This window comes from Salvelinus fontinalis, unplaced genomic scaffold (assembly GCF_029448725.1).
Source record: "Salvelinus fontinalis isolate EN_2023a unplaced genomic scaffold, ASM2944872v1 scaffold_0235, whole genome shotgun sequence".
Taxonomy (NCBI): domain Eukaryota; kingdom Metazoa; phylum Chordata; class Actinopteri; order Salmoniformes; family Salmonidae; genus Salvelinus; species Salvelinus fontinalis.
Window position 1 is genome coordinate 46564 of NW_026600444.1, and position 15937 is coordinate 62500.

The 15937-nt window shown below is 47.6% G+C and overlaps 1 protein-coding gene across 1 annotated transcript in view; it reads right to left on the reverse strand.

Moving 5' to 3' along the window:
* Positions 1 to 695: 695 nt before the first annotated feature.
* Positions 696 to 15937, reverse strand: part of LOC129844828 (unconventional myosin-XV-like) — a gene marked incomplete at its 5' end in the record, with an annotated part of 213858 nt that continues 198616 nt past the window's right edge. The window contains 5 exons of the mRNA XM_055912976.1: positions 696 to 913; positions 1224 to 1364; positions 3554 to 3687; positions 5965 to 6098; positions 15505 to 15638. Coding sequence (XP_055768951.1) covers positions 812 to 913; positions 1224 to 1364; positions 3554 to 3687; positions 5965 to 6098; positions 15505 to 15638 — 645 coding nt within the window. The remainder of the gene's footprint in view (positions 914 to 1223; positions 1365 to 3553; positions 3688 to 5964; positions 6099 to 15504; positions 15639 to 15937) is intronic.

Genomic DNA, 15937 nt, shown 5'->3' on the forward strand with positions numbered 1-15937 from the left:
AGTGATCTCGCTGGGTGGCAGGGTGAGTCTCTACTCCCTGAGAGACAGACAGACAGTGTCTTATAACACAGTGATGTCGCTGGGTGGCAGGGTGAGTCTCTACTCCCTGAGAGACAGACAGACAGTGTCTTATAACACATTGATGTCGCTGGGTGGCAGGGTGAGTCTCTACTCCCTGAGAGACAGACAGACAGTGTCTTATAACACAGTGATGTCGCTGGGTGGCAGGGTGAGTCTCTTCTCCCTGAGAGACAGACAGACAGTGTCTTATAACACAGTGATGTCGCTGGGCGGCAGGGTGAGTCTCTACTCCCTGAGAGACAGACAGACAGTGTCTTATATCACAGTGACCTCGCTGGGTGGCAGGGTGAGTCTCTACTCCCTGAGAGACAGACAGACAGTGTCTTATAACACAGTGACCTCGCTGGGTGGCAGGGTGAGTCTCTACTCCCTGAGAGACAGACAGACAGTGTCTTATAACACAGTGACCTCGCTGGGTGGCAGGGTGAATCTCTTCTCCCTGAGAGACAGACAGACAGTGTCTTATAACACAGTGACCTCGCTGGGCGGCAGGGTGAGTCTCTTCTCCCTGAGAGACAGACAGACAGTGTCTTATAACACAGTGACCTCGCTGGGTGGCAGGGTGAGTCTCTACTCCCTGAGAGACAGACAGTATCTTATAACACAGTGACCTCGCTGGGTGGCAGGGTGAATCTCTTCTCCCTGAGAGACAGACAGACAGTGTCTTATAACACAGTGACCTCGCTGGGTGGCAGGGTGAGTCTCTACTCCCTGAGAGACAGACAGTGTCTTATAACACAGTGACCTCGCTGGGCGGCAGGGTGAGTCTCTTCTCCCTGAGAGACAGCATGCTCTCCACGTGCATGGCAATGACCCGACACAGCTCCAGACCCTAAACACACACACACACATATAACATGACATAGTTACAATGTGTGTGTGTAGGTGTGTATACACCATGTGTGTGTGTTGGTACAGGTGCTTGTGTGTGTGTGTATGATGTGTGTGTTACCTGTTTCAGCTGTATCTGTGAGTGTGTGTGTGAGTGTACCTGTTTCAGCTGTATCTGTGAGTGTGTGTGTGTGAGTGTACCTGTTTCAGCTGTATCTGTGAGTGTGTGAGTGTGAGTGTGAGTGTGAGTGTGAGTGTGAGTGTGAGTGTGAGTGTGAGTGTGAGTGTGTGTATGATGTGTGTGTGTTTACCTGTTTCAGCTGTATCTGTGTGACCCTGTGAGAGGTCAGATCTCCCAGAGTGAGGTCTACGTAGGGGTAGCTGGTCCCTGCCGAGGGTCTCTGGGTGCGGGTGGACTGCACCTCCGCCAGAGGGACCACTGTCTGCAGCTCCTGCACCACAGGGACCAACCATACAATTACTACAATTACCTGCACCAGGGGGACCACGGTCTGCAGATCCTGTACCCCAGGAACCAACCATACAATTACTACTACTACCTGCACCAGGGGGACCAATGTCTGCAGATCCTGTACCCCAGGAACCAACCATACAATTACTACTATTACCTGCACCAGGGAGACCACTGTCTGCAGATCCTGTACCCCAGGAACCAACCATACAATTACTACTATTACCTGCACAAGGGGGACCACTGTCTGCAGATCCTGCACCACAGGGACCAACCATACAATTACTACTATTACCTGCACCAGGGGGCCAACTGTCTGCAGATCCTGTACCCCAGGAACCAACCATACAATTACTACTATTACCTGCACCAGGGGGACCACTGTCAGCAGATCCTGTACCCCAGGGACCAACCATACAATTACTACTATTACCTGCACCAGGGGGACCACTGGCTGCATATCCTGTACCCCAGGAACCAACCATACAATTACTACTATTACCTGCACCAGGGAGACCACTGTCTGCAGATCCTGTACCAGAGCGACCAACCATACAATTACTACTATTACCTGCACCAGGGGGACCACTGTCTGCAGATCCTGTACCCCAGGAACCAACCATACAATTACTACTATTACCTGCACCAGGGGGACCACTGTCTGCAGATCCTGTACCCCAGGGACCAACGATACAATTACTACTATTACCTGCACCAGGGGGACCACTGTCTGCAGATCAGGTACCCCAGGGACCAACCATACAATTACTACTATTACCTGCACCAGGGGGACCACTGTCTGCAGATCCTGTACCACAGGAACCAACCATACAATTACTACTATTACCTGCACCAGGGGGACCACTGTCTGCAGATCCTGTACCCCAGGAACCAACCATACAATTACTACTATTACCTGCACAAGGGGGACCACTGTCTGCAGATCCTGTACCAATGGGACCAACCATACAATTACTACTATTACCTGCACCAGGGGGACTACTGTCTGCAGATCCTGTACCAATGGGACCAACCATACAATTACTACTATTACCTGCACCAGGGGGACCACTGTCTGCAGATCCTGTACCAATGGGACCAACCATACAATTACTACTATTACCTGCACCAGGGGGACTACTGTCTGCAGATCCTGTACCCCAGGAGCCAACCATACAATTACTACTATTACCTGCACCAGGGGGACCACTGTCTGCAGATCCTGAACCCCAGGAACCAACCATACAATTACTATTATTACCTGCACCAGGGGGACCACTGTCTGCAGATCCTGTATTACAGGAACCAACCATACAAATACTACTATTACCTGCACCAGGGGTGACCACTGTCTGCAGATCCTGTATTACAGGAACCAACCATACAAATACTACTATTACCTGCACCAGGGGGACCACTGTCTGCAGATCCTGTATTACAGGAACCAACCATACAATTACTACTATTACCTGCACCAGGGGGACCACTGTCTGCAGATCCTGTACCCCAGGAACCAACCATACAAATACTACTATTACCTGCACCAGGGGGACCACTGTCTGCAGATCCTGTACCCCAGGAACCAACCATACAATTACTACTAATACCTGCACCAGGGGGACCACTGTCTGCAGATCCTGTACCCCAGGGACCAACCATACAATTACTACTATTACCTGCACCAGGGAGACCACTGTCTGCAGCTCCTGTACCCCAGGGACCAACCATACAATTACTACTATTACCTGCACCAGGGGGACCACTGTCTGCAGATCCTCTACCCCAGGAACCAACCATACAATTACTACTATTACCTGCACCAGGGGTGACCACTGTCTGCAGCTCCTGTACCCCAGGGACCAACCATACAATTACTACTATTACCTGCACCAGGGAGACCACTGTCTGCAGCTCCTGTACCCCAGGGACCAACCATACAATTACTACTATTACCTGCACCAGGGGGACCACTGTCTGCAGATCCTCTACCCCAGGAACCAACCATACAATTACTACTGGGGCGGGTCTTAGTGAGCAGAGTGGGCGGGACTTAGTGAGCAGAGTGGGCGGGACTTAATGAGCAGAGTGGGCGGGACTTAGTGAGCAGAGTGGGCGGGACTTAGTGAGTGATGTGGGCGGGATTTAGTGAGCAGAGTGGGCGGGACTTACGTGAGCGTCCTTGTTTAGAAAGTGCAGTCCATTTTGATTGACAGCCAAGATACAGGGAGCGTAGATAGAGCCACTGCTGCTAGACTGGACGTAGAAGAAGGAGGAGCCAAACATGGGGAACGCACTGACCAGACCTGGGGAGGGAGGGGGGGGGAGGCACAGTCAGACACACACATGGGGAACGCACTGACCAGACCTGGGGAGGGAGGGGGGGGGGAGGGGGCACAGTCAGACACACACATGGGGAACGCACTGACCAGACCTGGGGAGGAGGGGGGGGACAATATATCCTGGGGTGTATGTCACAGGAGGTTGGTGGCACCTTAATTGGGGAGGACGGGCTCGTGGTCTGGAAGTGTAATGACATTATTCTGAGCCATCCTCCCCTCAGCAGGTACACGACACATCCAAAAGTATGTGGACACCTGCTAGTCCAACATCTCATTCCAACATCATGGTTATCAATATGGAGTTGGTCCCCTATTTCTGCTACTATAACAGCCTCCACTCTTCTGGGAAGGCTTTCCACTAGATGTTGGAACATCGCTGCCATAACAGCCTCCACTCTTCTGGGAAGGCTTTCCACTAGATGTTGGAACATTGCTACTATAACAGCCTCCACTTCTGGGAAGGCTTTCCACTAGATGTTGGAACATCGCTGCTATAACAGCCTCCACTCTTCTGGGAAGGCTTTCCACTAGATGTTGGAACATTGCTGCTATAACAGCCTCCACTCTTCTGGGAAGGCTTTCCACAAGATGTTGGAACATCGCTGCTGTAACAGCCTCCACTCTTCTGGGAAGGCTTTCCACTAGATGTTGGAACATTGCTGCTATAACAGCCTCCACTCTTCTGGGAAGGCTTTCCACTAGATGTTGGAACATTGCTGCTGTAACAGCCTCCACTCTTCTGGGAAGGCTTTCCACTAGATTTTGGAACACTGCTGCTATAACAGCCTCCACTCTTCTGGGAAGGCTTTCCACTAGATGTTGGAACATTGCTGCTATAACAGCCTCCACTCTTCTGGGAAGGCTTTCCACTAGATGTTGGAACATTGCTGCTATAACAGCCTCCACTCTTCTGGGAAGGCTTTCCACTAGATGTTGGAACAGTGCTGCTATAACAGCCTCCACTCTTCTGGGAAGTCTTTCCACTAGATGTTGGAACATTGCTGCTATAACAGCCTCCACTCTTCTGGGAAGGCTTTCCACTAGATGTTGGAACATCGCTGCTATAACAGCCTCCACTCTTCTGGGAAGGCTTTCCACTAGATGTTGGAACATTGCTGCGGGGACTTGTTTCCATTCAGCCACAAGAGCATTAGTGAGGTCGGGAACTGATGTTGGGGGATTAGGCCTGGCTCACAGTCGGTATTCCAATTCATCCCACACCGATCACAACAAACAATTTCTGTATGGACCTCGCTTTGTGCACGGGGGCCTTGTCATGCTGAAACAAGAAAGGGCCTTCCCCAAACTGTTGCCACAAAGTTGGAAGCACAGAATGTCATTGTATGCTGTAGCGTTAAGATTTCCCTTCACTGGAACTAAGGGGCCCGAACCATGAAAAACAGCCCCAGACCATTATTCCTCCTCCACCAAACTTTACAGTTGGCACTATGCATTGGGGCAGGTAGCGTTCTCCTGGCATCTGCCAAACCCAGATTCGTCCGTCGGACTGCCAGATGGTAAAGTGTTAATTATCACTCCAGAGAAGACACTGCTCCAGAGTCCAATGGCGGCGAGCTTCACACCACTCCAGCCGACGCTTGGCATTGCGCGTGGTGTTCTTAGTCTTGTGTGCGGCTGCTCAGCCACGGAAACCCATTTTCATAACGCTCCCTACGAACAGTTATTGTGTTGACGTTGCTTCCAGAGAAAGTTTGGAACTCGGTAGTTCGAGGACAGACAATTTTTACACACTATATTCTTCAGCACAATTACTACTATTACCTGCACCAGGTAATATATATATGTATGTATTAATATATATATTCATACACTATATTCTTCAGCACTCGGCGGGTCCTGTTCTGTGAGCTTGTTTGTCCTTTGCGGCTGAGATGTTGTTGCTCCTAGATGTTTCCACTTGACAATAACAATAACAATAACAATAATAATGACAATAACAGCACTTACAGTTGACAGGCAGCTCTAGCAGGGCAAAAATTTGACAAACTGACTTGTTTGGAAAGGTGGGATCCTATGACAGCGCTACTTTGAAAGTCACTGAGCTCCTCTGTAAGGCCATTCTACTGCCAATGTTTGTCTGTGGAGATTGCATGGCGGTGTGCTCGATTTGATACACCTGTCAGTGTATGGCTGAAATAGCCAAATCCACTCATTTGAAGGGGTGTTCACATACTTTTGTATATGTATTGTATGTGTGTTAGGTGTGTGTCTGTGTCGTACCCAGGAACTGAGCTTTGGCCTGGTGCGGGTTGAGGGTCTGGACCTGCTGCATGTGCTGCGTTACCATGGTGACCCATGCCTGGGGGGGCTGCTTCCCAAACAGAAGGGGGGGGATGTACTCTGATAACTCGTGGCTGGCGAGAGAAAGAAGGGAGAAAAGGATTTTTAAAAGTATATTTTTTTTATGTTTGTCAGGGTTTTTACATGATGGAGAGATGACATAGAGATGATGGAGATATTACATAGAGATGGCATAGAGATGACATAGAGATGACATAGAGATGATGGAAAGATTACATAGAGATGACACAGAGAGGACATAGAGATGACACAGAAATGACAGAGATGACATAGAGATGCTGGAAAGATTACATAGAGATGACACAGAGATGACATAGAGATGACACAGAAATTATAGAGATGACATAGAGATGGCGAAGAGATTACATAGAGATGATGGAAAGATTACATAGAGATGACACAGAGATGACAGAAATTACAGAGATAACATAACGATTGCGTAGAGAGGACATAGAGATGACAATGAGATGACGGCAAGATGACGTAGAGATGACGTAGATATGACGTAGAGATGACAGAGATTACGTAGATATGACGTAGAGATGACATAGAGATCACATAGAGATGACAGAGAGATTACATAGAGATTACATAGATAAAATGTAGAGATCACATAGAGATGACAGAGAGATTACATAGATAAAATGTAGAGATTACAGAGAGATCACATAGAGATGACAGAGAGATTACATAGAGATTACATAGATAAAATGTAGAGATCACATAGAGATGACAGAGAGATTACATATATAAGATGTAGAGATTACAGAGAGATCACATAGAGATGACGTAGAGATGATGTAGAGATGACAGAGAGATTACATCGATATGACGTAGAGATTACTTAGAGATGGTGGAGAAAAAGTGCATTAGGAAAGAATTCATCCCCCTTCCCCTTTTCCACATTTTGTTACGTTACAGCCTTACTCTAAAATGGATTTAAAAAAAAAATCCTCACCAATCTACAATACCCCATAATGACATCACAAAACCCCATAATGACATCACAATACCCCATAATGACATCACAATACCCCATAATGACATCACAATACCCCATAATGACATCACAATAACCACGAGAAACAAGATTCTCTGATCTGATGAAACCATGATTGAACTATTTGAACTGAGTGCCAAGTGTCACGTCTGGAGGAAACATGGCACCATCCCTATGGTGAAGCATGGTGGTGGCAGCATCATTGTCACGCCCTGGCCTTAGTATTCTTTGTTTTCTTAATTATTTTAGTTAGGTCAGGGTGTGACATGGAGAATGTATGTGTTTTTTGTAGTGTCTAGGGTGGTTGTAAGGTTTAGGGGGTTTATTAGAGTAGTTGTGTTTATGTTTAGTATAGAAGTCTAGCTGTGTCTATGGTTGAGTGTAGGTATCTAGGAAAGTCTATGGTTGCCTGAATTGGGTCTCAATTAGAGACAGCTGGTTTTTGTTGTCTCTGATTGGGAGCCATATTTAAGGCAACCATAGGCTTTAGCTGTTTGTGGGGAATTGTCTATGTCGAAGTGTTTTGTGTCAGCACTTATGTTTTGAATAGCTTCACGTTCGTCTGTTTGTTGTTTTTGTTTCGTTTTTGTCCTTCTTCTAATAAAGAGAAGATGTACTTTTCACGCGCTGCGCCTTGGTCCTCTCTCAGTCCCTTTGACGATCGTGACAATCATGCTGTGTGGATATTTTTCAGAGGCAGGGACTGAGAGACTAGTCAGGATCGAGGAAAGAAGAACAGAGCAATGTACAGAGAACCTTGATGAAAACCTGCTCTAGAGCTCAGGACCTCAGACTGGGGCGAAGGTTCACCTTCCAACAGGATAATAACCCTAAGCACACAGCCAAGACAACGCAGGAGTGGCTTCGGGACAAGTCTCTGAATGTTCTCGAGTGGCCCAGCCAGAGCGCGGACATGAACCCGATCGAACATCTCTGGAGAGACCTGAAAATATCTGTGCAGCGACGCTCCCCATCCAACCTGACAGAGCTTGAGAGGATCTGCAGAGAAAAATGGGAGAAACTCCCCAAATACAGGTTTACCAAGCTTGTAGCGTCATACCCAAGAAGACTCGAGGCTGTAATCGCCGCCAAAGGTGCTTCAACAAAGTACTGAGTAAAGGGACTGGATACTAATGTAAATGTCATATTTTAGTATTTAATTTTTAAGACAGTTTTAAGACAGTTGCAAAAATGCCTGTCATTTTGGGGCATTGATGAGGGAATTAACAATTGAATCAATTTTAGAATAACTTCTTATGGCTGCAGGGGGCGTTACTGAGTAGCCAGCTAAATCGTGCCCATTTCAAACGGCCTCGTACTCAATTCTTGCTCGTACAATATGCATATTATTATTATTATTATTGGATAGAAAACACTCTCTAGTTTCTATAGCCGTTGGAATTTTGTCTCTGAGTGAAACAGAACTCCTTCTACAGCACTTTTCCTGACAGGGAGTCAGATTTCAGAAATCTTGGCCCCTGATCTGGGGTCAGTTTAAAAGTCCCTGTAAATGCTATGAGGATACAAACACTGCTTACGTCTTCACCTGGATGTCAGTACGGGGTGACGCTTTGAATGGAGTCGATTGCGCAATCAGGGCCTGTATAAAACAGCACAAGGTGGAAGTAGCTTCCTTTTGCTGCCTGCGCCTGACGCACGAAGGACGTCGGACTCGCCTCCTTCCAACCTGTTGTTTAGCCAGTAATATTTCTCCGGTCATGTTTTTACTCGTTATAGGTGTTAAAAACATCATAAGGTAGTTAATTTAAACCGTTTTATAGCAATTTATATCCGTTTAGTGCGATTTTGGGACATTTATTTCTGAGACACTTTGAACCGCTGGGCACGTTTCCAGTTCATGCCGAACGTTAGTGGTCATTTCCACATGGCAAGAGGACAGCTTTCGACCAAAAGACGATTAGACCGGAGATTCATTGCCCAAGATTCTGATGGAAGAACAGCTCATAGTAAGAACTATTTATGATGATAAATCGTGTTTCTGTCGAAAAATGTTAAACGCTTATGCCGCCATTTTGTTTGGTATAGCTTCGCTTGGCGCAACCTGTATTGAAAAGTAAGGATAATTTAAAAAATGTAATTCAGCGATTGTATTAAGAATTAAATTGTCTATCAATCGCTGTCCACCCTGTATTTTTTTGTCAAGTTTATGAGTATTTATGTATAAGACTAGATCACTGTCTAATATGGCGCACGACATTTTCTGACCAGCTGGGCTACTTTTCTCATTGTCTAACCATGATTTTGGTGGCTAAATATAAACATTTTCGAACAAACTCTATATGTATGTTGTAATATGATGTTACAGGAGTGTCATCTGAAGAATTCTGAGAAGGTTAGTGAAAAAATTAATATATTTTGGCGATGATTACGTTATCGCTCTCTTTGGCTAGAATCAATGCTCTGGTAACGTTTGCACATGTGGTATGCTAATATAACGATTTATTGTGTTTTCGCTGTGAAACACTTAGAACATCTGAAATATTGTCTGAATTCACAAGATTTGTGTCTGTCCATTGTTATGTGCTGTGTATTTTTAAGAAATGTTTTATGATTAGTAATTGGGTAATACACGTTGCTCTGTGTAGTAATTCTAGTCGCTTTGGTGAGATTTGTGATGGTGGCTGCAATGGCAAACTATGATTTATACCTGAAATATGCACATTTTTCTAAAAAAACTATGCTATACAATAAATATGTTATCAGACTGTCATCTGATGATGTTTTTTCATGGTTAGTGGCTATTTATATCAATATCTTTATTTGGTCGAATTGGTGATAGCTACTGGTGTTGAGAAAAAATGGTGGACTAAGAAAAATGGTGTCTTTTGCTAACGTGGTTAGCTAATAGATTTACATATTTTGTCTTCCCTGTAAAACATTTTAAAAATCGGACATGTTGGCTTGATTCACAAGATGTGTACCTTTCATATGCTGTATTGGACTTGTTAATGTGAAAAAATTAAATATTAAAAAAAAAAAAGATTTCAAATTTCGCGGCCTGCACTTTGAGCTGGATGTTGTCATAAGTGTACCGACGTCGGGACAGCCTGCCTAAAAGGATAAGGCTGTAACGTAACAAAATGTGGAAACTACCAACCACCTCCCCCATAATGCACCGTGTACAGCAACCCCCTCCCCCATAATGCACTGTATACAGCAACCACCTGCCCCATAATAAACAATATACAGCAACCTCCTCCCCCATAATGCACCGTATACAGCCACCACCTCCCCCATAATGCACCGTATACAGCCACCACCTCCCCCATAATGCACCGTATACAGCAACCACCTCCCCCATAATGCACTGTATACAGCAACCACCTCTCCCATAATGCACCGTATACAGCAACCACCTCCCCCATAATGCACTGTACCACCTCCCCCATAATGCACTGGATACAGCAACCCCCTCCCCCATAATGCACTGTACCACCTCCCCCATAATGCACTGTATACAGCAACCACCTCCCCCATAATGCACCGTATACAGCAACCACCTCCCCCATAATGCACTGTATACAGCAACCACCTCCCCCATAATGCACCGTATACAGCAACCCCCTGCCCCATAATGCACTGTATACAGCAACCACCTCCCCCATAATGCACCGTAACACCTCCCCCATAATGCACTGTATCCAGCAACCACCTCCCCCATAATGCACTGTATACAGCAACCACCTCCCCCATAATGCACTGTATACAGCAACCACCTCCCCCATAATGCACCGTATACAGCAACCACCTCCCCCATAATGCACTGTATACAGCAACCACCTCCCCCATAATGCACTGTATACAGCAACCACCTCCCCCATAATGCACTGTACCACCTCCCCCATAATGCAATGTATACAGCAACCACCTCCCCCATAATGCACTGTACCACCTCCCCCATAATGCACTGTATACAGCAACCACCTCCCCCATAATGCACTGTATACAGCAACCACCTCCCCCATAATGCACTGTATACAGCAACCACCTCCCCCATAATGCACCGTATACAGCAACCACCTCCCCCATAATGCACTGTATACAGCAACCACCTCCCCCATAATGCACCGTACCACCTCCCCCATAATGCACTGTATACAGCCACCACCTCCCCCATAATGCACTGTATACAGCAACCACCTCCCCCATAATGCACTGTATACAGCCACCACCTCCCCCATAATGCACTGTATACAGCAACCACCTCCCCCATAATGCACTGTATACAGCAACCACCTCCCCCATAATGCACTGTATTCAGCAACCACCTCCCCCATAATGCACTGTATACAGCCACCACCTCCCCCATAATGCACTGTATACAGCAACCACCTCCCCCATAATGCACTGTACCACCTCCCCCATAATGCACTGTATACAGCAACCACCTCCCCCATAATGCACTGTACCACCTCCCCCATAATGCACTGTATACAGCAACCACCTCCCCCATAATGCACTGTATACAGCAACCACCTCCCCCATAATGCACTGTATACAGCAACCACCTCCCCCATAATGCACTGTATACAGCAACCACCTCCCCCATAATGCACTGTACCACCTCCCCCATAATGCACTGTATACAGCAACCACCTCCCCCATAATGCACTGTACCACCTCCCCCATAATGCACCGTATACAGCAACCACCTCCCCCATAATGCACCGTATACAGCAACCACCTCCCCCATAATGCACTGTATACAGCCACCACCTCCCCCATAATGCACTGTATACAGCAACCACCTCCCCCATAATGCACTGTATACAGCAACCACCTCCCCCATAATGCACTGGATACAGCAACCACCTCCCCCATAATGCACCGTATACAGCAACCACCTCCCCCATAATGCACTGTACCACCTCCCCCATAATGCACTGTATACAGCAACCACCTCCCCCATAATGCACCGTATACAGCAACCACCTCCCCCATAATGCACTGTATACAGCAACCACCTCCCCCATAATGCACTGTATACAGCAACCACATCCCCCATAATGCACTGTACCACCTCCCCCATAATGCACTGTACCACCTCCCCCATAATGCACTGTATACAGCAACCACCTCCCCCATAATGCACTGTACCACCTCCCCCATAATGCACCGTATACAGCAACCACCTCCCCCATAATGCACCGTATACAGCAACCACCTCCCCCATAATGCACTGTATACAGCAACCACCTCCCCCATAATGCACCGTATACAGCAACCACCTCCCCCATAATGCACTGTACCACCTCCCCCATAATGCACCGTATACAGCAACCACCTCCCCCATAATGCACCGTATACAGCAACCACCTCCCCCATAATGCACTGTATACAGCAACCACCTCCCCCATAATGCACTGTATACAGCAACCACCTCCCCCATAATGCACTGTATACAGCAACCACCTCCCCCATAATGCACTGGATACAGCAACCACCTCCCCCATAATGCACCGTATACAGCAACCACCTCCCCCATAATGCACTGTACCACCTCCCCCATAATGCACTGTATACAGCAACCACCTCCCCCATAATGCACTGTATACAGCAACCACATCCCCCATAATGCACTGTACCACCTCCCCCATAATGCACTGTACCACCTCCCCCATAATGCACTGTATACAGCAACCACCTCCCCCATAATGCACTGTACCACCTCCCCCATAATGCACCGTATACAGCAACCACCTCCCCCATAATGCACCGTATACAGCAACCACCTCCCCCATAATGCACTGTATACAGCAACCACCTCCACCATAATGCACCGTATACAGCAACCACCTCCCCCATAATGCACCGTATACAGCAACCACCTCCCCCATAATGCACTGTATACAGCAACCACCTCCCCCATAATGCACTGTATACAGCAACCACCTCCCCCATAATGCACCGTATACAGCAACCACCTCCCCCATAATGCACTGTATACAGCAACCACATCCCCCATAATGCACTGTACCACCTCCCCCATAATGCACTGTACCACCTCCCCCATAATGCACTGTATACAGCAACCACCTCCCCCATAATGCACTGTACCACCTCCCCCATAATGCACCGTATACAGCAACCACCTCCCCCATAATGCACCGTATACAGCAACCACCTCCCCCATAATGCACTGTATACAGCAACCACCTCCCCCATAATGCACCGTATACAGCAACCACCTCCCCCATAATGCACTGTACCACCTCCCCCATAATGCACCGTATACAGCAACCACCTCCCCCATAATGCACCGTATACAGCAACCACCTCCCCCATAATGCACTGTATACAGCAACCACCTCCCCCATAATGCACTGTATACAGCAACCACCTCCCCCATAATGCACTGTATACAGCAACCACCTCCCCCATAATGCACTGGATACAGCAACCACCTCCCCCATAATGCACCGTATACAGCAACCACCTCCCCCATAATGCACTGTACCACCTCCCCCATAATGCACTGTATACAGCAACCACCTCCCCCATAATGCACTGTATACAGCAACCACATCCCCCATAATGCACTGTACCACCTCTCCCATAATGCACTGTACCACCTCCCCCATAATGCACTGTATACAGCAACCACCTCCCCCATAATGCACTGTACCACCTCCCCCATAATGCACCGTATACAGCAACCACCTCCCCCATAATGCACCGTATACAGCAACCACCTCCCCCATAATGCACTGTATACAGCAACCACCTCCCCCATAATGCACCGTATACAGCAACCACCTCCCCCATAATGCACCGTATACAGCAACCACCTCCCCCATAATGCACTGTATACAGCAACCACCTCCCCCATAATGCACTGTATACAGCAACCACCTCCCCCATAATGCACCGTATACAGCAACCACCTCCCCCATAATGCACTGTACCACCTCCCCCATAATGCACTGTATACAGCAACCACCTCCCCCATAATGCACTGTATACAGCAACCACCTCCCCCATAATGCACTGTACCACCTCCCCCATAATGCACTGTACCACCTCCCCCATAATGCACTGTATACAGCAACCACCTCCCCCATAATGCACTGTACCACCTCCCCCATAATGCACCGTATACAGCAACCACCTCCCCCATAATGCACCGTATACAGCAACCACCTCCCCCATAATGCACCGTATACAGCAACCACCTCCCCCATAATGCACCGTATACAGCAACCACCTCCCCCATAATGCACTGGATACAGCAACCACCTCCCCCATAATGCACCGTATACAGCAACCACCTCCCCCATAATGCACTGTATACAGCGACCACCTCCCCCATAATGCACCGTATACAGAAACCACCTCCCCCATAATGCACTGTATACAGCAACCACCTCCCCCATAATGCACTGTATACAGCAACCACCTCCCCCATAATGCACCGTATACAGCAACCACCTCCCCCATAATGCACTGTATACAGCAACCACCTCCCCCACAATGTACCGTATACAGCAACCACCTCCCCCATAATGCACTGTACCACCTCCCCCATAATGCACTGTATACAGCAACCACCTCCCCCATAATGTACCGTATACAGCAACCACCTCCCCCATAATGCACTGTACCACCTCCCCCATAATGCACTGTATACAGCAACCACCTCCCCCATAATGCACTGTACCACCTCCCCCATAATGCACCGTATACAGCAACCACCTCCCCCATAATGCACCGTATACAGCAACCACCTCCCCCATAATGCACTGTATACAGCAACCACCTCCCCCATAATGCACCGTATACAGCAACCACCTCCCCCATAATGCACCGTATACAGCAACCACCTCCCCCATAATGCACTGTATACAGCAACCACCTCCCCCATAATGCACTGTATACAGCAACCACCTCCCCCATAATGCACCGTATACAGCAACCACCTCCCCCATAATGCACTGTATACAGCAACCACATCCCCCATAATGCACTGTACCACCTCCCCCATAATGCACCATATACAGCAACCACATCCCCCATAATGCACTGTATACAGCAACCACCTCCCCCATAATGCACCGTATACAGCAACCACCTCCCCCATAATGCACTGTACCACCTCCCCCATAATGCACCATATACAGCAACCACATCCCCCATAATGCACTGTATACAGCAACCACCTCCCCCATGATGCACCGTATACAGCAACCACCTCCCCCATAATGCACCGTATACAGCAACCACCTCCCCCATAATGCACTGTACCACCTCCCCCATAATGCACTGTATACAGCAACCACCTCCCCCATAATGCACTGTATACAGCAACCACCTCCCCCATAATGCACCGTATACAGCAACCACCTCCCCCATAATGCACTGTATACAGCAACCACCTCCCCCATAATGCACTGTATACAGCAACCACATCCCCCATAATGCACCGCAGTACAAGTTCTTACATGCTGGGTATGAACGTGACGTCCTTGGCTCTGTGTTGTAGAGCCGATAGTTTAGAGATCTGGAGGAAGTGCTGCTCAGAGACTTTACCTCTGGGCAGGATGTTCATCAAGCCCTTACGGTAGTCTGGAAGCACCTGTTATAAAGCGTCGTAACACAGAGCAGACTGTTATACCTGGTTATAATGCATCATTGTGTTGTTTTACCTGGTTATAATGCATCATTGTGTTGTTATACCTGGTTATAATGCATCATTGTGTTGTTATACCTGGTAATAATGCATCATTTTGTTGTTATACCTGGTTATAATGCATCATTGTGTTGTTATACCTGGTTATAATGCATCATTGTGTCGTTATACCTGGTAATAATGCATCATTGTGTCGTTATACCTGGTAATAATGCATCATTGTGTTGTTATACCTGGTAATAATG